The 27,836-nt window shown below is 40.6% G+C and overlaps 2 protein-coding genes across 2 annotated transcripts; one reads left to right on the forward strand and one right to left on the reverse strand.

Moving 5' to 3' along the window:
- The first annotated feature begins 10 nt into the window (after positions 1-10).
- Positions 11-4,285, forward strand: SLIRP (SRA stem-loop interacting RNA binding protein). The gene is made up of 4 exons (XM_072863989.1): positions 11-144; positions 318-376; positions 2,188-2,295; positions 4,164-4,285. The coding sequence occupies exons 1-4, from the start codon at positions 51-53 to the stop codon at positions 4,221-4,223; spliced, it is 321 nt and encodes a 106-aa protein (XP_072720090.1). The 5' UTR covers positions 11-50; the 3' UTR covers positions 4,224-4,285.
- Positions 4,220-20,655, reverse strand: SNW1 (SNW domain containing 1). Its single transcript, XM_072863987.1, has 14 exons — positions 20,499-20,655; positions 19,282-19,435; positions 17,456-17,617; positions 12,001-12,096; positions 11,802-11,908; positions 10,856-10,960; positions 10,694-10,763; positions 9,914-9,979; positions 8,586-8,702; positions 8,088-8,229; positions 7,182-7,278; positions 6,251-6,368; positions 5,062-5,225; positions 4,220-4,984 (listed from the first exon to the last, which is right to left on the reverse strand). Exons 1-14 carry the CDS (start codon positions 20,510-20,512, stop codon positions 4,780-4,782), a joined length of 1,617 nt encoding a protein of 538 aa, XP_072720088.1. The 5' UTR covers positions 20,513-20,655; the 3' UTR covers positions 4,220-4,779.
- Positions 20,656-27,836: the final 7,181 nt, after the last annotated feature.

Raw genomic sequence — 27,836 nt, forward strand, 5'->3', positions numbered from 1 at the left:
TGCGCACTGCCGGGGCGGGGCCGCTCCCCCTTCCCGCCGCAGCTCCCAAGATGGCGGCGGCCAGCGCGGTGCGGGCGGCGGGGCGCCCCTCTCGGAGGCTCTTCGACATTTTCGTGGCTGAGGTTCCCTGGACGGTGTCGAGCAGTGAGTCTGCACCATCCCCCTCATCCCCTACCGGTGCTAGGGCTGGCGTGGGCTGGCCGGCGCGGGAGGAGGCGGCCCCGCCGCGTGTGCCGGCACAGGCCGTGGGGGCTGGGCCCGGGCGGCTGCGCGGGGGTGCCGGGCCCCTGTTAACCAGGTGTGCGTTTCCCCCACAGAAGAGCTGAAGGAGTACTTCTCCCAGTTCGGATCAGTACAGAGGTGCCAGCTGCCGTTTGTGAGTACCCGTTTGTCCTCTAGGCCGTTGTTCGTGTTTTCTCGGTAAACTGGGGAAGAGCTGCCGGCTGGTGCTCGCCGGGCCCCGGCAGGGTTGCTCCTGCTGCTGGGGCCCTGCCCCGAAGCCGGCTCCCCCGCAGCCGGCTCCCCCGCTTCCTCGGAGCTGCTTTCTAGAAGCCTCTTCTTGTACTCTAGTCAGGTTTTTGGTGGTCTCTACCCTTAGTTCCTTCTCCCACTCGGTGCTGCCGCTTGTGAGCTGTAGGCCTCATTGAAGCTTAGTGGTTCCATTGGCTTTGAAGGAGCTTTAGAAAGCCTACCCCTCAGATCCTACTGATGCTGCCATTTCTGAATAATTAACCTAAAAGTGTTTGGAGCTTTTCTGTCACCGTGTTATCTTTCTTCTGACAAAGAATAAAGTGTTTATGTGCCTGGTCTCACTGACCTACAAAATTTAAAGGTGTGAGTATGAACCTGCAGTCTTTTCCTGCTGTGTGGGGCTAACACAAAAACCACAACCTCTTCAGGATGCTCCCAAGCTGTCAGCTGTTCATGCCTCTGCCGTTTCAGTTATTTATCTTCTGAACACATAGGTCAGGAATAATAGTATCTAGTGCAGTTTCTTAGATATGGACAGTCAAAAAAAAGGTGTTCCTTTCCCACTGTGTTATAGATGAGTTGCAGGTCGTTGCTGAAGGAGTAGAGGTTCTCCTGCCTGCCTGTGTTTCTCCATGTGAAGTAATGGTCTGTTAAATTAAGCTCAGTGTGTAGTGAACTTCAGTTAGTGAGCTGATGGGTTCACTATCAGTTGAGGACTAGTTTGGAAATGGAGAAAGATAGTTTGAAACAGTCTGGTTATTTCTGAACACTGAAGCTTAGGTGTCTGCCTGCCACACTGTTCCTCAAGCCCAGGACAGAATGCATTGCTTCATTGCAAAGGCTGGCAGCTTACTGTAAACCTGCCTCTATCACTGATTAAAGATGAACTGATGCACGTGTGTATGTTTTGATTCAGTGATTACTTCAGGAGCACTCATTAATGCTTTAAAAATCTTACAAAAATCTGCCAGCAGCAAAGACACCCTAATTAAGACCTCACTGGGATACTGAAACCAGGCAGTGTGACTGCAGTACCTTGTGGGTGAAAACTTCACTGGTGTTTGGAAGTGCTGCCACTCATGCCTGATGATCAGTGAATTCAGTGGCAGAGCTGTTGTTAACTCTGATTGGGATCAGAGTTGGGATAAAAGGCACTTTGGTAGACCTGGCTTTTCTGCATTATCTCCTCTTTATTGACAACTGTCTCTTCCAACTGGCAAATTATTCTTAAAAATAACTTTTCTTTTCCGTGTAGTTAGTGCTTGTCATTTCAAATTGCAGCCTGCTTTCTTAGTATCTTAAGCAGCTGCTTTATCTTGCTGAATGCTTTTCAAGTACTGTGGCAGACTTACTTTCAAATTAGGCAGCCATTTAAATGTCAGTTCTGTTGAGACTGGCTTAATAGTAGATAACTACTGCAGTTTGAAACAACTGGCTATGCATTATTCCAGTCTTCAACTATAACTTAAAATCTTAAATTTTTTTTATGATTGCTGGACTCAGATTGAAAGGGATGCATAACAGCCTCTGCTAGCTGCATGCTGTCAATGAGAGTAAATGTCTTGAAGGGTGAAAAAGGCTTCTGAAATAGCAAGTGTGCTGATTTCTCGGATAATTTCTGAATCCTTACATTGAATATCTACAGGAAGTTTTTAACAGCCTATGTGAATATTTTCTACAGTAATTAAATTTTATTTTTTTTAAACTGGTAACTAGGACAAAGATACAGGCTTTCACAGACGTTATTGCTGGATTAAATTCTCGAATCCACAAGATGTTCAGAATGTGTTTCAGAAGGACTCCCACATACTTGAAGGTGCCAAGGTAATGTGCTAATTCTTTTAATGAAGTAATATAATGAGCTGAGCTCTTTAATCTGCCTTTGGTTGGACACAGCAGCATCCAAATATTGCCATACTCGTTCCAAGTATGATTAACCATTTTGCCACTTAAGGGTGCTTTTCATGTTTTTTAAATCTGTAACACTTTTGTTTATTCCCCCCTCTCAACTCATCAGGGTCTGAGATCATATAGATAACACAGATCACATACCAGAGATCAAAACCTCCTGCTATGCTAAGCTAAAGGAATATTAATGCAGTAAAACCGTTCAGGAACTACCCTGCAACTAATTATTTGTAACACAGGCTTCTGCAGGTGTATTCCAACACCTAATTTGGATGTTGGATGGTAGGGGAAGATGACAAAGAATGTAAAGCTAAGCTTTGAACTTTAGTGAAAATTTCTTTTTTTCTTCAGCTATCATTTCTTACAGGAAAAATAATGTGTTCAAGATAACTTTAAATTAGCTTTAGTGTAGCTTTTTTTCCTTGCTGTCTCTAACATTTTAAATGTTATAAAGGAAAAAATATGACACTGGAAATCTCAGTGCATTAGTGTATGGTATCAAGAGACAGTGTACACCATCAGTTAAAAACCATTTATCTAATACCCATACAAAGGTGTCTGTCATTGACTGGTCAGTTAGACCCAGACAACTGTATCATCTAGCTTCACTGCAGCAAAGAAATGGCCATCCCACCACTTTCCAAACATTTAATATGCAGTGGTGTTGACATAAGGATAAAAGGACAGCAAGTCAATGGCTGTCCAAAGCCATTAATAAATTAACACATCTCATGTCAAAATCATTAGAAACTTCCATCTAGTATGTTCACTAAATAGGGGCAAATTACTCAGGGGACTTTCTTGTAGACTTACATGTGCTTCAGCTGCCCTAGCTACTCAGACCTAGTACTACAGAATGAAACCATGAGCAACAAGCAGGCTGGTATAACAGACATGATCAATTCATGTCTTTGAATAATTGATAAGAATTCTTCAATATCCTTCTGACAACTAGTTTCTCATTTTGAGACTTTCAATGGTGGGAGATGGTAAGAGTAAAATGAATGGGCAAGAGACTCCAGGGATGCAGTATGTTGATTGTGATAAAGTATTTTGCTTGACATGGTTCATACTACTGCAGTCTTCAGTGGTTGTGGTTACTTCGGTACCTGTTACCAAGAAGAGCTGACATACAAGTTACAACTGTGGTGCAAAAATGGAAACAAACTAAGGTGTGGTTTGCTGACTTCAGTCTTAAATTGTGACAAGCCAGGCAACAGGCTGATCCCTCAAATTGGGCTGAAAATAACTAGAATGTTATCAGTGTGCAGTTATCAAAATAAGTATAGGAATAGCACAGATTAGTATTTAGTGTCAGTTTCTTGGAAATTTTGCTGCTTTTTATTCTTGAAGCTATAAGAGAGCCACATTCACTTAACTGTCTAGGCTTCAAGGACTATACTCTCACAAGAGTTACAAGACCAAAGAGGCTTCTTTATAGTTAAATAAAAAGCAGAAGGCAGGTAGTAGTTAGCTTTCTTCGTTTCTTCAAAGACGCAAGCTTCTCCCACTTTGTTCTAGGCTAGGTTGAGACAGTTACCTTCTGTTAGTTCCACTTGAAAGCACAAGCTTTTACAATGCATTTTGCTGATACAACTAGCAATTGCTGTGCAAATTATATTCAACTTTCCTGTCAGGAGCTTAGCATTTGTGGTTATGGCCGATGAAACTGAACCAGTTATAAACCCATATTCTGCTTTCCATATGAATGTTTTAGAAGATCAGAAATGAAAAATATCAAACCTTCTTGCCTAACTAATTTGAATAATTTTGATTGTTTTCAGCTCACTCTCAAACAGCAGCCCCATAGAAGACGCAATCAAAGAAAGAATCAAAGTGAGTGAGTGGTGGAAGGAGCCTTTATTTCACTAAATGTAAATAAACTAAAATAAAGACTGAGAAACTATGAATGAGTATTTGTTTTAAAACAGAAACCAGCTGTTTCCCTTCCTTGTACAAATAAACTGTATAGCCACACTAAAGAAACACTGAATCATAAACTCCCTAGCATCCATTACAGCATAAGACAGTAATTATATACAGCAGGAAAGCTTTTAACAGATGAAGTAAAAGCTTTAGCTACCTACAAAAACTAAAGCTGTAGGAAGGGGCTACATTCTTACCCTGAGATGCTGGGCAACAGGGAATCAGCAAAGTTAGAGCATTTGCTAAAGAATAATTCCCTTGTGAAATGTTTCAAAGTGGTCTCCATTCCTCCACTCTCCAGGGGTAGCTGTCCTATGTAGAAGAATTAGTGTGTGTATATATATCCACACGACAAGGGTTGTGAATTGCTGCATTACAATGCCATCCCCCTATACACATCTGATATTAAAAATGCCTTTTGCATGAAGTCCAAGCTTGTAGTCCATTTCTCTACCTCTCAAGGAGCAGAGGCATTCAGTCCTTCCTCCTCTTTTTGCTCTCATGCTCATGTTCTTTAGGGCGGCTACTATCCGATGGCCGTTTAGAACCACCATGTTGCTTAGCTTCTTCCAGAAACTTGTCCAAACCAAATGGATCCTCCTCAAATTGAACTGGTCCATCTCTGCCCCTCCCTCTGGTGTTACGATCCGAGTTAGAAAACTCTTTGTCAGGAACAAACCTGCAGGAGAAGAGGTGATACTCAGTTGATTGTAACTTCAGACTACTAATTATGAATATTTAACTTAATTTTCTTACCTATTGGTCTTTATTCGAGCCTCTAGATCGTCACCATACATGTCCTTATCCACATTTTTACTTGGCCTGTAGATGTTTTGAGCCATATCCTTGCCACTTCTCCAAGGCTGGTCATAAACATTATAAATTTCATCCTCTCCTCCAGCAAAGCCACTGTCCATACCCTGTAAAGAAGAAAGAAAGAGAATAACAGCAGTATTAACATAAATGAGTCTGCAAAACTTCAGCTAATTTATTTTAACATCAAGATACACTGATGGGGTCACCAGATACACAAAAATAGTACTGTGTGATTTACTATTGATTTCAAATGAGTTCAAGCACTTCATTAGGATATGAGTGTTTTTGGGTCTGGGATTAAGTCCAGAGAACGTGACACAATCATTACAAGCCTCGGTCAGGGCCACTTCTACTCTTCCAGAAAGCAACAGGAAGGATTACAGGCCATTCATATTTCAGAATAATGGATCATTTCAGTCTGCCCTGCAAGTACAGCTGTCTGTAACAGCCAAGTACAACTATACAGAAGTGTATATTATTCAGAATTTCTGGAAAACATGTATGACCAATCCAAATCACACAGGGGCTCATGTAAACTGGGAAAGTAGAAGTGCCTGCTCGTTCATTTTTTGTTCATCAGCTTTCCCTTCTGCCTGCAAGTCTTTCATTGCAAAAGTGAAACAGAATGATTGACAAACTGCAGGTCTATTCATGGACTTTCTGAAGCCTAACCTACTTTTTCATCTCTGAATAGTAAAAAGTTAAGGGAAAATAAATGTTGCTGTTAACTATTTATATCTTCAGAAGGATTTTTAACATAACCAATAACAGGAATAGAAAGTATTTATTTGCTTATCTCTCAGAGCAGATTTCCCTTATTCAGTCAGTACATTTGTACAAAAGAAGAAAATGAGGTCACTGCAGCTTGAAGGCAAAATAGCTTGTTTCTCCCCGCTCCCCAACAAAAACACTTTAATCCAGTTATACATTCAGAATATTCAATTTTTGTTGCACCAGCTATGGATAAAGGAGATCAATAGTTTCCTAACCAGTTATGTAGAGACTTCTTTCAGAGCGTATCCACACCAACCATGAGAACAGGGTCCCTTTAGTATTCGAGCCATACCCGCTAAGGAAGGATGAGCATGTTCTCATAGAAAGCTACACAGCTGTGAACAGGGATTTTTACCTTGCTCTGGTTGAACAGCCTCTGGTCGTATTGGATTTCATTGGATGGCCTGGGGTTGGGTACCCCTAGGGCAATAACTTCACTGATATCTCTGTTCTCATTTCTCTGCAGCTTTGACCTGAATTTAAAATTAAGTTTTATTAGGTCAGTAAACCATATTTGTTGACATGCTCAACTGCAACCTGATCCTGTATTAGTTGCTAACAATTTGCCTCAGGAGCCACACTGTTGCCCTTCCTTGCTAGGTAACATTTAAAATTTGTCTCCTGGCAAAGGAAACATTTGGGAAAGTTATGTTCAGCTGGGCATGACATTTAAATTTGCTTTCCACTATCTGGAATTTACATTGAGCTGACTTGGTCTAAAATGTCATATTTATTTTTTGCAAGAACCAATGTAATTATATTCTGGGAAGGCCAAGCAATCTAATTTTAAGATATTAGAGATTTTAAGCCTCTAGAAACCATTTGTGCTCAGAAATCTCACTGGCTTGGGCAAACAAGATACTTCAGCCTACTCTCATAGATCTAAGCTTACTTCAAATGAACAGCTTCAAGAAACAAAGCCACTAATGATACTCTGGTCTCACTGAAGTTACAGGATCCAGGTTTCAACCTTTGCTGTCAACATGTTAATTAAGTGTGAATATACTGAAGTTCTGCTAAAGAAAAACCCACCCAAAACCAACAACCCCCATTCCTCCATGCATCTGGAAAATTCTAAATTTAGAAGAGTGTACTGCAGTACTCTCAGTAATGCCATTTCATACAATAAATGAACGGTGAATACCAGTTTCCAGTGCGAACCAGTGAATATCTCCACAAGGTAAAATTCAGGCACTCACATCAAGCAAAAGGAGAAAGCCCAGTGTAATAGTTTCCCTAGAGGGGAAGCCAGTGCAGGAATAAAGCTGCTTGCTTCTGTGACTCACCTTTTGTCAGGGGCTGCCCTGGAAAGATTTCTGTCATGCTGTCTCTCTTTGCGCCGGTCATGTCTGATTTCATCTCTTTCTCTAGCTTCGCCATCCTCTAAACAAATGCAAGGTTGCTCATTACAGACAGAGATCTGAAGTTTGAATTAACTATGCCAGAGACATTGGCACAGTGATTCAATTCAGTATTCTTTCACAGAAGAGAAATGACCCTTAGCACTATTTAAAATATTACACTTCAAACAAACTGAACACATGGAAAGCCACAGCTTTCTTATGCCACAAGTAATTAACTGTCCTTGACAAGAGAGTTAAAACAGACATATCCAACAACTATGTTCTCTCAGCTTTCGAGAGCTTAGAATACTTGCCCATCTAGGAATTAATATCCTAAAACACCTACATCAAATGGTTTGATTTAGTCAGGTTAGCAGTTTTTGGGCCTAGTGGCCAACAGAACTACAGCTCTGCAAGACCAGTTATCACAACACAAGAGACAGAATATTGCATTTACCCTCTTTGAAAACTTAAAGATGGTTTAGTTCTTGTAAACAAAATTGCTCTACATTTGCAACAAGACTTTAAAAAAAAAAGAAATTGGATTAGAACAGCCCATGAAAGCCATTACTTGTACTGATCCATTAATAACTCCAAAAGTCTCAACGATGTCCTAAACCTATATACACTGACATACTGCTGTAAGGTTCAAATTCAGATCCCATCAAACTAGCCAGTGAATTAACCAAATTTACTGGCTGATCAAGTAGAGACATGAACAGATGTCATGCTTAGAAGTTACAGTTGATATTTAGGTATTACAAGTTCTCAGGTTATTTCTCCAAACCCATACTTCAGAGAGTGCTAAAAAAAAAAAAAAGGCAGCATCTTAATAACAAGGAAATGTACCTTTTTCAACATGGGTTTTGATCCCTGCTCTTCTCTCCCTGGCTTTCTGAGCCATTTCTCGGAGCTTTTCCTCATGTTTCTCCTTTTCTTTCTGAGCCATCTTCCTCTCCACCTGGGCACGCATCTCTACAGCCTCACGAGCCTGCACACATAAGACATAGTTAAAATGACAGACAGCTAGCACCTGGGATGCAAGAAGATCTTTTGTCATGGAGTTATCCAGTAAACAGGGCAGGAATCAAGCCACAAAGATGAAGTTCAAAGCCAGACAGCCACAGCAGTTAGAACTGAAAAACAAGACCCATGACCTCCAATAGTTTAACCCACACCAAGCCACTGATTCCAAGATATTGCGGATAAGACCTTATGTCTTATGTTAGCCAAGACATAGGACAAATCGAAAAGCCATAGCCTATTCACAGTTGATTTTCCCAAGTAAATAAACATACAAAGAAGGTAAAACCACATGAGACAAAGCAGTTTAAACAACCACCTGACCTTTCTGTCAGCTATATAGAGAGCCTCAGCAAGCTTGGCAAAATTTTCATTAATATGAACAGTCTGCAATCCTCTGCCATCTGCAGCCAGACGCTTGTCTAATGGAATGGTGTAACCCTATAGTGGAAACAGGCAGTTAATCACAGAAACTAACATTATTTGTAATAACAAGCATTATGACATTTATTAAGAAAACAAAAAACACACACAAAACTCACAACCCATCATTAATACACCTCAATGGACCTCCTTTATACATACTTCAAATTCATACCAGGTAATACTAAGCTCCCCTCCAATTCCACACTCCTCCCAAATCTGAAACACAATTTCCGCTCAAGTTACATCTTAGTATGAATGACAGTTTTTGATTGATAAAGTCCACTCTTTGCTTTGTGTTAAGAACTACAGATGATAGCTTTCCCAGTCTCTAAGCTGTTTTACTATTTGCGCTTAAAAATTATTTTATCTAAACTGTTTTTATACCTGTTAAGAGGTTAGCTGCTTCAAACTGAGAAAGGGGGAAGGCTGCCAGCAAAAACAAGAGACACTAAATGCCAATTTTGCCTTCAATAGCTGAAACCTAGAAGTATTTATAGATTATATTTTAATATTTTCTAGAGAGCTCTACAAAATTTTTTGCTTTGGTTTTAGCATCTGTAACCTAAAATTTGATCTACTAATTAGTGTCAGTCGCAGTTATACAGCTGTGTTGGGATAGAAAAAAACCCCAACATCCAAACACACAGCTTTTCCTTCCTCTATTTGAAGAGGCTGCCTCATAACAGCAGCTTGGTAACTTCGAGAATGATTAGACCAGTTACTGCAGCAAGTTATAAATTCCCCCTTCTCTCTGAACATAAACTTACCAGCTGATAAAAATCAAAGGGACAGGACATACCTACTCAAACAAGAAATAAAAATAGCTAAGCTAACCAGTGGTGAAAATTAATTAGTGAAAGGACACAACAAGGAGAACTTTTGAGAAACTCAGACTGCAGTATTAAAAAGAAACATGCTTGGTTCTCTATTAATTGCCCTTCCCTTTTTCAGTTTAGATGGCTTTACTTTGTGGGCTCCAGAGACTTTGGTTTCAGACTCCACATACTGCACTATTATGGGGATTTTAGCTAATGCCATTTTTTCCTCTCAAAATGCATAATCTCTGCCATGAAGTAATATATTCTCTCTCACTTCTATACTCCTGTCAATTTGACAACCCTGATATGCCAAAGAAAGAAAAACTGAGTGGTTCAATCGTGTGTTCTCCATGCTGGAAGCAGCACGGGTGCAACATTACAAAGGTGAATTTATGACAACTTAATTACCTTTGCATTTTTCCAGTTTGAAATGCATGGAGGAATTTTCCACTCTTGCTGCTCTTTCACAGTCATCTGATTTAAGAAAGGAAGCAAAGTCATCTTTAGATTTACAGCAAAAGGAAATACTGTTTTCTTTCTCAAAGGCAGCTATGAAACTATTGAAATAAATGAGAGTACAAAGTTCAGGACACTGTTACAAAAAACTCAACCCTTCTTAGCAGCAATAAGATGTTCATTTCTGCACTATACCTTCGCCAACACTGAATAAAGTCATGACAGCTTTTCAGCCATCCTCTTAAACTTTCACCACACAGACCAGAACTCACAGCCAGCTTGCTAACATTTGCACATTTAACAGCAGTTCAAGTTGTAGGAAACTGATGAACCACCATCACACTCATCTCTCAGAAGGAAGCTAATCCTTAATAATACAAGTTCGTGTTGTTAAGGATTAACTTAATAGTGTTGTCTAAAAGCAGCATCAGTGTACCAAGGCTAAAGCCTCAGTCAACTCATCCATGTCATGGACAACTCCAGCAATGCAGCTCTGCATAAAATCTATTCAGAGAAATCTATTCAACCTCTGACAAGGTACATAGGAAGAGAGCTACTTTCAGAACTGCCAAAACAACCCCCAAAAAGACTGCACCAGGGACCATTTATCACTTAACATCACATCAAAAGAACAATAAAGAGAAGGTGCACAGAAATGAACTAGATCAAAGTAGAATTTGTGAATCCATCTAGAATTCAAAACTGAGAACAGCTACGGACGGCATTTCATACCTTTCTACTAGGAGAGTGCATTACAGGTGCTGGAGGAGAAGGTGGTCCACGTGGAATCTTCTTGTTAATTCTGAACAATTAAGAAAACAAATACAATCAGCATGTTGTATATGGAAATACACTACGGAATCTATTTGCCATGAAGAAGTTTTGAACAGTTACTTGAATCTTGGAGGCTCCATAGGGTCCTTCTGCATTTCCACCATCCGAATAACTCTCTGTTTTGCTCCAGAGTTGAAGGCAACACCTTGCTGGGATGGTGTGTACCTGTATAAAACAATCAAAGCACTCAGTTCTCTGCACACAGCTAGATATTCCTTTCCCACCTCCATTTTCACTGAGTTCACTGCTCTAGCTGCATTTTCATTTTATCCACACCAGTTTAAGATGTTTCCACTGTGAACACCAGGAGCAGGTAACTGCATAGAGGACACCGGACTGAATGCAGAGCATCAACTACACCAGACAGAATGTATCTTCCCAGGGTTATATTATCCTGTTTCAACCTACACTCCAAAGTAGAAGAAACAAACTAATAGAGTACACAGAGCATGTCACAATACTCTGTACCTATGTCTGTGAATCCCTGGTGACTACTTACTGATTATTAAGAACCTCTTCACATACTTTTTTTCAGAATTCACCTCAGGCCAAGTCTAACCCTGCCATGGAATTTTTCTGTGTTTGCAGCAGAAAATCATCATAAATGAGTATCAGCCTCCTAGTAATTCCAATTCTTTCCAGTTGCTCATTTTGTATAAGGGAAGAACCTTGTTACATGCCTTGTCTTGGGGTGAAACTCCCAGTGAAAACTCTGTTTCCAGGGCAGCATCATTCATAGTGCTCCCTGACAAATCTACATTTTGTTGCTAAAACAATAACCCCTCCACAACATGCCACAACTCATGACATGTTAAGACATATTTCAACATGCTTCAAACTAGACTATCATTAGTGGGTTAATTCAAAATACAATAAGCCAGTTTCATATTACTTTCAGAAGAACAGAATTCAAGAGGAATTTCTGTTCTCAGAAATTCAAGGAATATCCTAATTTTAATCAATTTTATATACAACATCATCTTACACACACACCAGCATTACATACCGAATGTACTGTGCAGGAGCTAGTTTGTCAGCTGCTCGAACTGGCATGGCTGCTGCAACTTTTTGGGAGACTGATTTCTCCAAGGCTGCTCTTGTCTTCTCTGTTATCTAAAGACAAAAGTACCACAGAATGCATCTCATCACATATGCAAGACATACCGTATACCTCTGATAACTAGGCACATCACTGCATATAATACCTCTCTAATTGCCTCCTCGTCTGGTCTTTGCAGTTCAGGATCATCCACATTCATGACCTCTTTTGGCACAAGATCTGTGTATTTGCTGTAAATAACCTGAAAGACATTATATTTTATTAGTGCTAGTGAACAGAATCATAGAATCATTTAGGTTGGAAAAGACCTTTAAGATCATCAAGTCCAACCATTAACCTAGCACTGCCAATTCCACCACTAAACCATGTCCCTGAGCACCACATCTACAAGTCTTTTAAATACCTCCAGGGATGGTGACTCAACCACTTCCCTGGGCAGCCTGTTCCAATGCTTGACAACCCTTTTGGTGAAGAAATTTTTCCTAATATCCAATCTAAACCTCCCCTGGCACAACTTGAGGACATTTCCTCTCGTCCTGTTCTACTCGCCATATTCTTGTTCTATGGGAGTCATTGAAGAATATACTCTAGATCCCATTTTACAGATGGAATAATTGAAGAGAAGGAGCAATTTGATTAAATATAATTATGTAAATCACCCTCAGAGCTAGGATTAGACACCAGTTTCCTGCTTCCCTTTCCTACTCTTTTCCTTTTCAGGCTCCCCAAGACAGACAGAAAAATCTACATTTGTACTTCTGTTTTCAAGGATTACTTAAGGATTTGATAGAAGCCTTTTTTACCATCCAGATTTTTTTCATATCATTATGTTTGCTATGTTCTTGAATAAATAAATGCTTGAGAAATCTGTTCTTTACACTTTTCCTCATATGGGTACTTCAGTCTTCATACAACATGCAGCTAGCTGTCACTAGGTTTAAGCCCCAATTTTAAATATAGGGAAAGAACACTATTAGATGGCTACAGGGAAAAATCTATTGTATTGCATTAATGTTTCACATTTGTCCAACAAAATTAAATCAGAAAGTCTTAGTTCAAAGGGTTAAGAGTCATTACGACGATTATTTCAAGTTCATTATGAAGTGCATGTCCAACTATGAAACTGACCTTTAGCCTCAGCATTGATTTGTGACACAAGAGCCATCTACTGCCTCTCATCCTTCACTCCTAAAATTTTAATCCTTTGAATTAGTATCAATAATATCCTAGCTTCTCAGATGCTGAATGAAGGACATCTGAAGAGCAGTGTTCCTCTAAGGTAATTAACTCCAAGTCCAAGTGTCTTGCTGCACGAAGAACAAAGTATGCTGAAAGAGCTCAGAGTTTCCCAGAAGACAAACAAGAAAATAAAAAAATCTAAGGGATGCTCTGAAAACCAGCACACTGAGGTGCAAATGAGCTACATGAACTAGTTAAACCCTAAAATATTAAATGCAAGTGGCAAGCTACATGAATGTGGAAGAAATCCATAATATGGATTAAACTAGCCAGAAAATTTTTGTCTCCATCAAAAACTTGATAACACTTGCATGTGTTAATTGGAGTCCTTTTTTGAGGCGATATAGACAGACAGATAAAGACGTTGCACTGTGTTGTTTTTCTAGATATTTACCTTATTTTAACAGTAATGTTGAGAGATTTTATTAATCTAAGAAAGAGGGGACTGGGACTGTTTGATATTGTAGGATGCCCATTGACTACCATTTTCCATCTACTAAATTTAAAAGGAAGCATCAGCCTTTGTTTCAGACATTTCATTTTGATAGCTACTGGAAAGCAGAATCTCCTTCTAGGCAGAAATAAAATACTCGATTTTTGGTATGGCTAGATGATTCCTTCTCTGGCTGGGGCAGCCTTAACAGGCAGCAATTAGAAATCTACATGCCACTGCCATCAGAAAGAGAACAATCTTACCTAACTAGTTGTGTAAGATACTGTAGCTCGTGGTAGGATTTAGACATCAATCGCATTCAGAGTTTCACAAGACACCTGATAGGCACAAGCATCTTGACAGAAATTTCTTAATTTGTAACAGACAAATCCCTCCCCTCAACATATTTTATTCTATATATCCAGAGCAGCCCGGTACAGTGCTCATCAATCTTACATGTAAATTGAGAAGGTACCATCAAGCACTGCAGAATTAATTCCTTCCTTGTCAAAGAATGGTTTCTCCATATGAAGCACATAACATTTCAGAAGTCATTACAATTACCTGGTTGGAAGCCCGGCACAGACACCAGAGAAAAAAATTGGTAACAAGGTCTCAAACCAAGCTCTACCACAAAGGTAAACACATTATGAGTAATGAATACTTTTCATTATTTTAGTTATATTCACATTCTCTTGTCCTGTCCCATCGCTGTGACAGGAGTTCCTTCAACAATGGAACTCCCCTCTCTTGTGAATGTTTCAACTGAATTCACAATCTTGAGAAAAAAATGTAGGTAAGATTTGCAGTTCTTTTTTTTCCTTTAACATCTAAGCCACAGCCTTGGGCCACTAAGAAATCCAACTCCTGCACAGAAAAATCATCCTTGCCAGAAAAAAGTAATGGACCTGATAGTTCCATTCCTTGATTTCACTCTCTATTCTGTCTTAATAAAAAGAGAGAAAGCAATTATATGTCCTTATTTTCCTAATAAGGGGACAGAGCATCAGTCTTACCAAAATATATCAATTACTGATGCATTATTTCAGCCTGGCTTTTTGTTATGTGACTAAAGAAAGTATTGGAAGAACCTATAACAGCACAATAACCACACGGCTAATGCTGGAAATCCTTCATCTGGACAACCAGACAGAACTCCATCCTCAGATCCACAAGGTCATGTACTCGGGTTCATCAACATTATCCAGCATTTCCTATCTAGCAGACTTTCTGCCAGCCCCAAACAGGAGGCTTGTCAAACTACCTCATTTATGTCAGCATTTTTTAAGGAAAACTCTCTGAAGCAACTATTTTTTAAACATGCAAGTGAACAGATGCAAGAGAGATGAACCACTGCAATAGCAGAAACTGCTGACAAGCCACCTAGATACAGGGTCCGGGTGATGGAACTGCTGCCTCTACAAGAAGGCAGAATACTAAATTCAACTTCAAAAAACCCATAAACTGTAGCAAAAGCAAAATTTGCTTCTTAACTTAGACTAAACAAGTAGCTTGTAGAATAGGATCAGAAACTCCATCTCATTTCTGGCAGGCTGCTAAGTATCTTTTTCTCTTAGCTCTAAGTATTAAGATTGAAGAAATATTTGAATTATGACTGCAGCTCTCAGGATAATGAAACTTCTGTATGTAATCCTACTGACACTGTACTATCAGAAGCTCTCTCTTACAGAAAATATTCCACATTATTCAACGCAACATAGATCACTGAAGAACTGCTCCCTATGACATCTCTGCTAATACCTTCTCTCTTCTGCAAAAGAAATCAAGCAATAGTGGTGAAATTGTTTCAAATATCTAATTTTCCTTCAGTTTTACCCCCCCTTGAACCACAATACTTAATTTTTAGCCTCAGCATTTACATCCAGCTGGATGCAATCAGAATCAAGCTGATCCAGAAGGCAGAGCTTAGGGTTAGGAAACTCCAATTCCAGTTCTACAGAGTCCAGTTTTGGAAAAGCCACTCACATCTTCCACCCTGGTAAGTATGGCCACAAAATGAGAATATTACTGCTCCTTTATAAATGCCATATGGAAAGTTAATGAATGCTGGTACAGATCTTTATGAATCAAATACGACAAATGTTAACAGCTTAAATTTAACTTTACCTGTTCTAAATATTTTCCTAACTCTGAACCAAATAAGGCACAGTGAAAGATTAGTCATTTTTGCCTAAAGCCTGCTATCATTTCTAGTTCTTTTTCAAATATACTTAAGATACCTATCTGAACAGTTCTATTATATCAACGTTAAATCTGATCCTACAGGTAGGTAAAGATGTATTTAACAAGTTGTAAAAATTAGGGTTTAACTATACTTTTTTTTTGTTCTTATTTGCCCTGCAGCTTCCTCAAAATCAGTACAATTATTAATTCTTGTCTACTTATCTGCTCCAAATTATTTTTTATGCTTTCGGATAAGTCAAATTTCTATTCAGTATCAAGTATCAAATATTTAGTATCGCAAAATTCTCTAGTGTAATTAGTATTTTAGCACTTTCCTCTTGAAAAATAATTAAAAGCACCACAAAGTCTGACAGAACCCCAATGAAAGTCCCCTCAGTAAAAATATTGCCACTGCTGTTGTTTCCGTTTAGTCTGACTACTTTCTACCACATGACAGCATGGAGTCTGATTTTAACTTTTTTTTTTTCCAAAAGTACTGCAGTAACTTTAGATGCACAGGATGACGATATATAAGATGTGACACTTTTTTGACACTCAACTGAGTATTAGTTAAATATAAAATCCTATTGGTATTAACTTTCACAGCTTTGGCACCTGTAGGATCAGTGTAAAACAACAAAAAAGGTATCTGTTAAAAAAAGAAGTATTTCCCGATATTTTTAGAATGCTCACCCTATTTTTTGTTTGAGAGGTAAAGTTCACCTTTTGTTTTTCTGTTTAGATAGGTTTTTCCCCTTCCTCATTTGCAGTAAGACATGAGGCATATTACATACCCATAAGCTTTTCAAGGCATCCTAAATTAAAGTAGAAGTCAAATTATTTTGAAAACACCTATTTGTATCTATCAACTAAAACACACTCTATAGTTAACCCTCTTAGATTTTCTTTGGGTTGCCCCATTCTTTACAGGAGATGCTTGCTATAGCAAGCAGCTGGTCAAACATTTTGTCATGCCTCAGCAGTTTTTCAGCCCCCAACACCTGCTTAAGAGAATTAAAGTTTTAATGTAGTCCACTGTTACGTTTGAAGAGGCAGATACGGATACTCCTCAAAGTGAACTTAGGAGACCCAAGTAACTGGTCTCCTCAATACTAGTTAGGACTTCAAGATAAAGTGTCATCTCTTTGTTTTTAGAAAGGTTAATGTATGCAGGAAAATGAAGTCCATTCTCATTAAACTCAACAAGAATCTTGCCATCACTGAACTTAACACAAAAATTTTGGAGTATAACCCCTGGCAATACTTTCTGCCACAACCAAAAAATAAAATAAAAAAAAGCACCCAACAATATTGTAAACAGCCAGAAGCTTCAGATGTTAAATTAGTAAGACACAAGGTGTAGTACTCTGAAAGCTGAACTGTGCTTTCTGTCCCCCCCCCCCCCCCACACACACACACTGAAATGAGGCTGCCTGTGATCACGCCGGTTTTCAGTTTGTTGCCTTCATTGGAAAGCTCTCTAATGAAAGCTGCTAAGCTACCACATAAGTTTTGTGCAGAGACTCTCACCTTTTTTGCCTCACCTTTTAATTAAATAACAGAGAAGATCACATAGTGATCCCAGTCAAAATGCCATGTCTGTCTGACTTTAAAACAACAGGACTGTACCTGAAGGAGGCAACCCATTTGTCTAATGTCAGACCAATGAGTTTAAATATATGCAACGCGAACATGCAACTTTTCCACGTATACATGCCAGTCTACATATTTGAAGCAATATTACCTTGTCCTTTGATTGTCCTTGTCGAGCAATTGCATCATATTTTATTTTTCCTTCTGCATCCACCTGCACAGCCAAAGCATTGGACATTTTCTTCTTTCGGCCCATATCCAATGGATACTGGGCCACATGAATTTCTGGAAAAGCACCCCCATCTCCAAAATCCTACACAAAAGAAAAAGTAGTGAATGACTGAAACACAACAACATGGTATAACATTTGCACGGATGGGAAATGGAAGGAAAGAACAGATTGATTTTAACAAAATTAAACGTTGCCAGAATGCTCTAGTAACTTTATTAATTTATCTGGTAAGAGAGCAATGGATTACAGAACTTACACTTAATGAAAGAAAAGACACTGAAGTGCATCGACAGCTTACAGTAACTATTCCCTGCACAGAGTCTTCACTGAATGTCCCACATTCAACAACAAGTTACAGAATCAATGTTAAAATAGTAGGCAGAATAAAAGTCAGTCATTCCTCAAAATTTTTTGCATAACTCTTGATCTATTGAGAACAGATTTTGTTTTTTCAATTATGGCATTCCAGGACCACTGGAAAAAGGGTATACCTTGGAAACATTTATCACTCTTCAAGAATCTGCATTTGTTTATGAGGCAGAAAGGAGTCCTTTACAGTCTTTTTGAGATGCATATCACTTTGTGGCCCAGTGATGCTGGAAACTCTTTGAAAACGTTCACCTGACTTCTTAAGAAGTTCTTTTGCTAACACTTAAAAAGAATAAGCACTAAAATATTAACTTTAGTAATCAACAGTGTAGGCAGGGAACTGAAATGAAGGTATAATTTTTAACATCATACACTTTATTAAATGCTGAACCTACACAAACATGTTTTACCTTAGAGAACCGCCAGAACTACTATTTGAAGTCACCCTACCTAGCACTAATGCATCATGATGGTACTGTTGGATCCATCTTTACAAAAATGGGACTCGAACATAAATGAAGGCAAGCTTTTTACCAGCTCATGAAAGGATGGCATCTGGGAACAATGCAGGATCACACATGAAATACTGTATCAAAACCTCAATAGCATGCCTTGTCCCAAGAGCACTGGCTCCTGACTCATCACAGCACGTCTCAGATGTTATCGCCAAGTACTATTTCAAAATCTGCAAGGTTTTGCGGCTCAATGAGAAACTGTACTGAAACAATTTTGTAATCAGAGCTACACATCTGTATTTTCCTTTCTACCTTTTAACATTTCCAGTTAAAATTACGTTAAATTGGCAAGGATCACAGCTAAATACACACAATATTCTCCAGAACCCTTTTGCCGCTACCATACTTAAACAATGAATATCTGACAAATTTTTTAAGTTTCCTTCCAACTCTAACAATTTTCTCCCCCACTAGCAGCTATCTTTTATTACAGTAAGAACAAAATACATGAGTATTCTGTTCTCGGATATACACATGTTCACTTATTCCAGCTATAACCTGGAACATGTATTTAACAAATAACGACAGAGGAACAATATAGATGTCTTTCTCAGAGGATCCTTGCCTTCACAGAAAGGACCATGACCTATTTCCATATTATAACATGACAATCTCTGAAGAGAAGAATCCTTATAACACCCTGTTTACCATCAAATGTTTTAAGTAATCTGGTGAATTAGAACAATTTCCCCCAACCCAAGAATATATCCAACAGTCTGGATGGAAATTCTGCACGTGGTAAGGCTTTGCACAATTCTGTGCTACACTCAAGATGCTCAGAGCTTATCTCTACTCCAGAAAATATACTTTTTTCCCCCCACTTACCAGACGCACTACTACAGCATGAATTTAAATATCTACCTCTAGCACCCGTGGTATCCATCCTTTCCGGTAACCATATGGGGGAGGTTCCCTTCGTGATGAGACTAGAGCAGTCTGCCTAGATCTTTGTGCTCTTGCTCTTTCTTCTAGTTCTAGCTGGTCTTGAGACAGCTGGGTTGGAGCTGGTAGAAAACTGCACATCCATAGACAGCCACCAAAAAGAGAGACACATAAGTTAATACTGATAATTTCATTCAGTGACACTCAACTATGCTTGAATCTGCTACTAATTTATTACTTTCTCTACAATCACTCCATACAGATTGAAAAACAATTTATGCAATTTGAGTATTGTGCTCATAAACCAGATGGCAGTAACTTCTGAGATTACAGGGGAAAAAACAACATGCGCTCTCTCCGCATTCTGGAAGATCCCTATAAAATCTGATGCTAAATTAATCCACATTCACATCTTGTTTGAACAGGAGTGTGTGACAGTGCCCATTCTCCAACAGGAACGTCACATACCACTGTATATTTCTTCCACCACTACGGAGCAGAAAACCAAAATATTCCGTTAGTCCCAACGACTCCCCCTTCCTTTCTCTCAAGACAAAAGCCAACAAAAAGATCTGTCAACAAGCTTCCCCCTTAATGCCAGATACCTCCTGGCCAAAGCCAATTAGTCGCAACACAATTTCTTGACTTCCCATTTTTTAGCTCGTCTAGACTACGGGACCTTGTACGTGTTTTTAGAGAAGTGTCCACCTCCGAGAAAGTCGGCATTCCAGGGCAGCCCACTGCAGCTGCACTCCTGAGGCTTCCGAGAGACGCAGCAGCTTGTAACAAAGACCTCTCGCCCTCGCTCACGGTAAAGACACCCCGACAAAACCCCACGGATCCGATAATCTCCAGCCGAGGCGGAGGAGCTCCTTCTTCCCGCAGAAAACACGCCAGGCAGGCAGAGCCCTGAACCAGAGGCAGTGCCAAACACCCCCTCCCGCCAGGGCAGGACAAAGCAGGGCAGGGCAGCTCCCCCAGCCCAAACTCGGCCCTCGCCACTCTCCCCCCGGCCGCGGCCCGGCCTCCTCACCGGCCGGCGGGCCCACCGCCCAGGAGAGGCCGCGGCCCTGCAGCTGGCTCCCCGAGCGCGGCCTTTCTCGTCGGCTGGAGCCTCGCACAGCGGCCGGGAAGCCGCAGGCAGGCCGGGGAGAGCAGCCACCCGAACCGGGCCGGACAGAGCCAGCCAGACCCACCTGGTGAGCGCCATCTTGCCGCCTCCGTCGTCTTCTCGGGAGCCAGGCCGCGGGGAAGGAGGAGGAAGGGGAGGGCGGCCACAGCAGTTGCACACGCGCTACGCCACGCACTGTCTCGCTGGGAATTGTAGTATGAGTGACGTCACCGTCAAGGTGATGGCGCGCATGAGCACAGGCCGCAAAGCCTCTCGGGAGGTGTCGTTTTTCCCCCCCAGCAGCGCTGAGGGCGTTGCGGGGGCGGTTGCCGGGGCAGGGCCGCGGGCCGCGGCCGTGAGGGAACGGCTGCGCCTTCGGGCTGAACGCTCTTCCCGGCGGACGGAGCAGCCCGTAGGGCATGTGCCTTCTTTAGGGCGACTCAGGGCGCCCAGGGCTGTGGAGGACAGCTCCCTCCCTCCGTGCGGGCCCGCCTCACGGCTGCTGCGAGGTGTGGGTTGCGGCAGGCCGTAGTCACCCCCGGGCCTGGCAGCCGCCTCCGGGCTGCGCGGTGCTCGTGGTGCTGGGTCCGGATCTGCCGCCTGACGGCCACAGTCTGGTGAGCCCTGCAACCAACATGCACGCTGTTTCCCGTATTGCGTGTCCGTTCCGCTTGGATACCTCCCCAGGCAATGCTGGCTTCGGCAAACTTGGGCAGAGGAGGTGGACCCAACGGCAATGGCACAATCCCAACAAGGCTGCGATAGAAACGCAAGAGCAGTACAGATACCTGCGGCACAACTGGAAGAAAAAGAAAAAGGGGGGAGCTCCGTACAATATCCTGTCTATTCAGATGTTTTCCAACAAGTTCAGTAACTTCATGGTTCATCCCGCTGAAGGTGTCCAAGTAAAAACCAGAAAATACAGAGCAAATGGATTGCAATAAAATTTCCTATTCTGATATCTGCTACTTAGGTATCACTGAATTGGGGCATGAGAGAGAAGGGAAGAAGAGCGATTGAAAGTGCTGTAAAAATATATTGACTTAAAATAAAAACTTACGTATTAAATGCCAAGGGTTGTACTATATATGTGTAATGGGCGTCCATATGTTACATAGAAGTTTTTTTAAATCAGGCCAAGAGATGCACTCTTTAGAGTACAGTTAAAATGTGAAATAGGGAAAAATACTTCCCAGAGAGCTGTGGTGTGAACTAGGTGGACCTTTACATGGAGAAGTTGCTATTTGAAGTGGTGGTATATGGCATCATATATAAAAAAAGAAATGTAGTTATTAAATAGTAACTGCTATCATTATGTTAGCATCTAGTGAATCAAAGGGAGAAGAGTCCCATTGTGCTAGGCGTGATTCATCTAGAAGAGAAACAGAAGCTGGCTAGAGAAGAAAAGGGTAGAATGCATAAGAAACACAGTTTTTATTAGAAATAAAAAAATTATACCATATGAGGCCAGAAGACTATAAGGCAGACTAAATGTCTGTCTTGCAGTCTTCTAGTCATTTTGTCTGTTTTATCTAATCTGCAGGACAGCCTAGTCCTGCAGACTAAATTAATCTGCTACTATTTCTAGGATGGGGGAGATTTGGAGAAAAGTAAAGACAGGCCTGTTGCAGTCCTTCTATGCCAAAATTCTCGTCATCTCCAGCGGGAATCAGACTTGGGCCTTGCATTGTGGTGACAGCAGCTCTGTCATCACCTCTATGAATGACAGGTACTTCCCCTTCTCTCCGAGACAGCTGGCCTCTTATGAGCACTTTAGACAAAGCTAAAGGTAGAAGACTTTGACATATATCGTTTATCAATAATTTTCCTGAGCAAAACTCATCTGTCTTCTCTCCTACCCATTTCTGTCAGTCATTTAGCAACAGAAGTGCTGTCATCACATCTGGCAATATTGCCTCCTGATTCAGAAGCCTCCTCTCACTGTCAGAAGTTGCCATGGCCTCTGTCTCCAGCTGTTACACTAGCCTCAGCTGAAAAATTATCTTTTCTCCCTCCTATTTTGAAGTTTTCCTTCTTCCTTTGCTGTGATGCATTATTTAATGCTGTAGGGTAAATACACAACTTTGTGAGCTATTTTGCAACACAGATTCCATGACAGCCACAATACAAAATTGTTGTTTAGAAGGTAAAATTGTAGGTGAGCAATATGCTTCAGCTCCTGCACTAGGGAGATGCTCCTTTGGTTTCCTCAGTCTCATGGCTTGTTCTTAGAACTGTGCAGTTGCTTTCTCTTTGCAGGCAGTGAGCTGTTCGTGCTTGCAGGTGTTTATAGCTGGCTGGCTATAGGCAACACTGGTTCTTTTTAATACTTTTTTCTTTTTAATATTTCATTTTTATCCCCTTGAACCTCTTTCTTTTTAATTTCTTTTTGGTTTAATTTTGATGTCTGAGTTGGCTAATTTTGAGTTTGTGAATATGTAAGGCTCTTAGCACTGGATAGAGGGGACCATATGGTATGGAGGGGCTGTACAAGCTTATTCAAAACCTGTACAAAACATATGGCTCTGTAAACATATCACAGTCTTTTATGCACGTGCTGCTAATCCAGCTGTGAATAACTTCTTGTCCCTGCCCTGCATTACCTATCATGTATCAAACCTAGAAAAAGCTTACATACATGGTTTAACTGGTCAAAAATGTTTACTTGGATAAAAAAAATGTTTAGAAGTCCTGAACTCAAAAACTGGGAGAAGTTTGGAAAGTTTGAAACTTTTTCAACATTTTCAAAATGGCCTATTCAAACTTTGGTGTAAAGCCATGTTTGTTGGCCAAGTATAGGGTGAATGTGCTTCCTTTTTTGAAAGTGGGAAAATTCTTTAAACCAGAATGTGTTTACTTTCTGATCTAATACTATTTTTCCATGTAGAATGGTGGTTTGGTTTGTTTGTGTTTTTTTTTTTTTTCCAATTTTCTTCTTGAAGTGAGAAAACAATTTAGTTTTTGTGTTAGGTTAGCCACACCAAAGAAATAAATTATTCACATAGTTGTCCTTGAACCTGACCTGATACACCTCCCGTTACTTCTGTCTTCTGCTTCTCATGACATTTTAATTAAAGAATTAGCACTGTGCAACACCTGAAGACGTATGCTACATGGGTGAAGATCCAGGAGGGTTATAGAGAGAAGCAGCATAGCATGAATTTTTTCTGCTATGAAGTAACAAAAAACCTCCTGCAGCCCGTGGATGTAGAAGTAGGGACATGGTGAACTGTAGAGGGACTGTGTTGTCCTGGTATTCAAGTTTTTAAAACAATGCTGGAAGATTGAAGAGGGTTAGAAGACTACAAAGATAATACAAAGCTAGGGTTAATTGGAAATGTAGGGGAAATAAAATAAGTAAACGTGTTTTGTGGTGAACTTTTAAGAGGTAAATGTTATATTGCCAGATTAGAATGAGGTAAACTCCATTTATCTGTACTTATTGTCAATTACATTACAAGGACAAATGATCTGAGTGAGTAAATTAAAACATTTAGCATGTTTTGCTCATTATAAAAAAATTGAGATTTGATCAGCACGTATGTGTACCTGTACAAGTTAGATATGCAAGATATGAAAGTACTCTTTGATCTCATAGAGGAAGGCAAAACAAGAAGCAGTGACTGGAAGTGGAAATTAAGGAAATTCAAATGAGAAATTAGGCAGAAATATTTAACAATGAGAGTGATTAACCTTTGGAAAGCTGCGGGAGTCCTCACTTTTCCATCCCTTGTTGTCTTCCAATCAAAGCTGAAGTCTCTTGGGAAGAGGCGCTTTCATTATTACAAGCCTGAGCAACCAGGGCCCATACAGGAATAGCCAGATGAAACTTAATGTCCCACAATATATACAGCATCAGGCAAGAAAAGTTAATATTCTCTTCTAGCTCTGTGAATCAATCATCTCTGTGCATCTCCATGTATCTCCTAGATCTGGACTTTTCCTGAACCAGACCTGGTAATGGTTCAAAGATGCCAGCTGTGGCAGAGCTTTGATAAGACAAAACATTAGGCAAGGAATGGTTCTGAGATCCTTAAATACATTTCTCCCAAATATAGATCTGTCTCTAAGAAGGAAGGATGAGTTCCTTTTTATTTTTACCATGATCTTTTTTGCTTAACATTTCTGAACAGTAATGCTATCAGGTCTCCACATACATCACTTTTCACAAGTACACCAAAATGATCCTCTGTTTGGTGAGTAAGTAGTTCAGGCTCTGCAGAGGAGTTAATCCTTGGCATGGCTGCCAGCAGGGACATTTTTTGTTTTCTGCGAATACCACAACTGGTTTTGAGAACATATTTCTGATGCATTCCAAGGAGTCTTTTGGGGTAGATTTAGGCTGTTAAATCCTCTGCACCTTTTTTATCTACTTCAGCACTTTTCACATTTGCAAATGCAGAATTAAATGGTTCATGAAATATCTTGTAACAAATGAAGATGACAATACAAGGTAATGGAATAAGCTGTTGTTAATATTGGATATCTGTATGCCTAATAGTCACTGCACATTGTGGGATAAAAATGATCAAAATAAATGACACTTCTTAACTCAAGGGATAAATTATGCCACAGGTAAGATGCTAAACAGTGAAAAAGAAGAGATTTGCCTAGATGGAAAGGTTCAGCCACATCAGCAGCCCCTGCATTTCACATTCCCTTAGGGGTTACAGGCAGCATTCAGAAGGAATAATTATAGCTGGGGGGAAAAGATCAGAAGGTCTATTAGTGCTTTTGTAAAAATCTTTAAATTCTTCAAGCCATGTCTGTATTACCTGGAATGACTGAAAGGGAGGCTGGTTTAATTTCTATTATTTGTTATACTTTGTAGAAAGGTAAACTTTCTCAGGCAAAAATAATCTCGTACTTCTGCAACGCCTTCCAGACTCTATCCAGGGTGTTTTGCAAAGGATTATTTCTGGAAGCATTCCACTGCTGGCTGATAGACATCTTCTTTTAACACAGGACATGGTGGCCCACTGACACTTCCCAATGACCTGCAAGAAGTGGAGTATTCTTTAGCCACCAACAGCTTTAGCAAACAAAGCGAAGGGGAACTTTTTTGCCAACAGAAATTATGAGAGAGAGGTATGAAGGTTGCATGTGATTGTCTAAACTGATACTGGGCAACAAGGTTGAGCAAAGGCCTTGGAGGAACAAAAAAAATACTAGTAGAAGTGGATTTTGCAGCTCACCTAAAGCACAGCTCTCCAAGCAGCACATCACTTTCTGTTGTCACATTCAGACATCGGTCACTACTGACTCGAAGGCACTGACTGACCTGGGGCAATGGGCATGTTTCTTTCAAGAGCTGTCTTATCCAAATACTGGCTCTGTACAATATGATCAGTAAGAAGATCCTATTCTAAAATTGGATGGCTCCCAGAGTCAACTCTGAGCTTTCCGTTGCTGATAGAAAGACAAATCCTGCCAATCTCCATTTTAAGTTGGACCAAGAACGTGGGTGGGTTTGGCCTAGCAGGAGACCTGTGGAGTATGTTAAGCTAGCTTCTGGAATTAGCTCCAGGTAGGTTGTTTTGCTTCCTGTCTTCCATGTTGATTTGCACAGCTGTAAACCCTTATACCAAGCTGTTTGTAATATTTCTTCTGGTGACCTGAACTAACCAGAAAAGAATCAGAAAATATTTCAAAAATACAGATCTCTAGCAGCAGAGATCCCACTAGCCAGATCTTCAACTTGTATAAATTGGCATTGCTACAGAGAGTTTTAGAGCCGAACTTGTTTATAGCTGCAGAAGATGGACCTGCCTCAGTATTTCTGTTGCTAACCATCCACAGAATGGCAGGACAGATCAGAAGGATCTGCTGGGTCAAGCTGTTCTTCGCACTGCACTGGTAGCAATTTCTCCCCATACCTTTTCACATCTCCTTGTTAAGCTAGTTCTCTTGGTCCACAAAATCATAGGATCACCTGCTTTCTGGGACTGTTTTGATCTCTTTTCCCATGCCTCCTCCTATACATGAGGAATGTCTGTTATCAGTGAGACTTTCCAGATATCTTTCCATGGTTTTCATCAGAGAGAACCTAAAAAAGAGATTGATTCCCAGTAGGAAGAGCTGGTACTGACCTTCGGTCCACTATTCAGGCAGTCTGATTGCTCTTCCCACTCCAGTGCTTGGGACAGAGAGGCCTGAGTCTTTGGGTTTGTTTCTGCATTTCATGAGATTGACACCTGGGATGCAAATGTCTTCAACAAGAATGAAAAGGAAACGCTTTTCGCTTTTCATCTTTCACAGCAATTTGGGGTAATCTGAGATTTAATTTATTCACCAGTTGAAAGGGAAAGGGAAATCAAGCCAGCATCTTTCTTTTGAGCCAAGCTGTTTCTTGCGTACCCCCGTGCAGGCTGACACAAAAGAGCTCTGATCACTCTAACTAGGTGCTTGTTCTAATTATAGAAAGATTTAGCCTTGGTTACATAATTGCCCACTGCACATCGGCACACGGCATTGTTATACTACAAAAGCCTCTTTTTTTTCTCCCCTCTCTGCAGCAGACCCAGCATCAGCCTGTTTAACTGAAAGCTGCAAGGAACAGAATTAGTCTGAAGCAACCTCCCATGGCTTTTCCAGGAGAGGCCAGCAAAAATCAGATACTGACCCGCTCCCTTTGCTGGGAGCTTTGCCAGTGTGTGTGACTTATTGGTTAAAGCAGGGGATTGATAGCCTGGGCCACAGTCTTAAGCATCCTGGGTAGAAGCAGCAAGCTGTCATCAGGAATCAGTGGTTGTGCTGAGGTTACAGCCTCTATTTTGGATTTTTATATGCAGTAGCACAGTAGCTTTAAACGGATACCCCGCTATTATGCCCACTATCAGCCTGTGCCATGGAGGTCATGAATCTGCAAACACAAAAATCTATAGCAAAACTTTCACAGGCTGTAGTAGATGCAGGAGTAGATCTTTTCCCCATATTTCTAAGCTTATTTTAGTCTGTGATTCAGAGTGGTTACTTCATGTTCAGCCTGCACTCATTTCTCCCTCATTTTCTCAGTAGTACATCATGTGCATACCTCCCTCACTTTTTATTTTCTTCCTCTTTTAGCATCACCCTCTAAACTGTAAAGGTTCCTTCCAACAAATCATCTTTCCTACACAATTTGTAATGGTCCAAGACTAAGCTGGGATGCTTCACTGCATCCCATCAGTTCAAAAGCCCCCATCTGTCCAAGAAGGGAAGGAAACTTACGGGATTGTGGCCAGTTTTGCCATCATATGGCTGATGCAGCAAATGGCCATGTGGGCCCTGTATCCTCAATGTGTTGGCAGGGTAATCACCCTTAACTCTGCCCTTCATAACTTGTAGGTGCTTTGTCAGGATGCCCACCTTGTGCAGGCATTTGTGTTAATGTCTGACACAGGGGACAAGTAGGGAAAACAAAACTGAAAGGAAGCCAGATGGA

Source organism: Ciconia boyciana, chromosome 6 (assembly GCF_034638445.1).
Source record: "Ciconia boyciana chromosome 6, ASM3463844v1, whole genome shotgun sequence".
In the NCBI taxonomy this organism is placed as follows: domain Eukaryota; kingdom Metazoa; phylum Chordata; class Aves; order Ciconiiformes; family Ciconiidae; genus Ciconia; species Ciconia boyciana.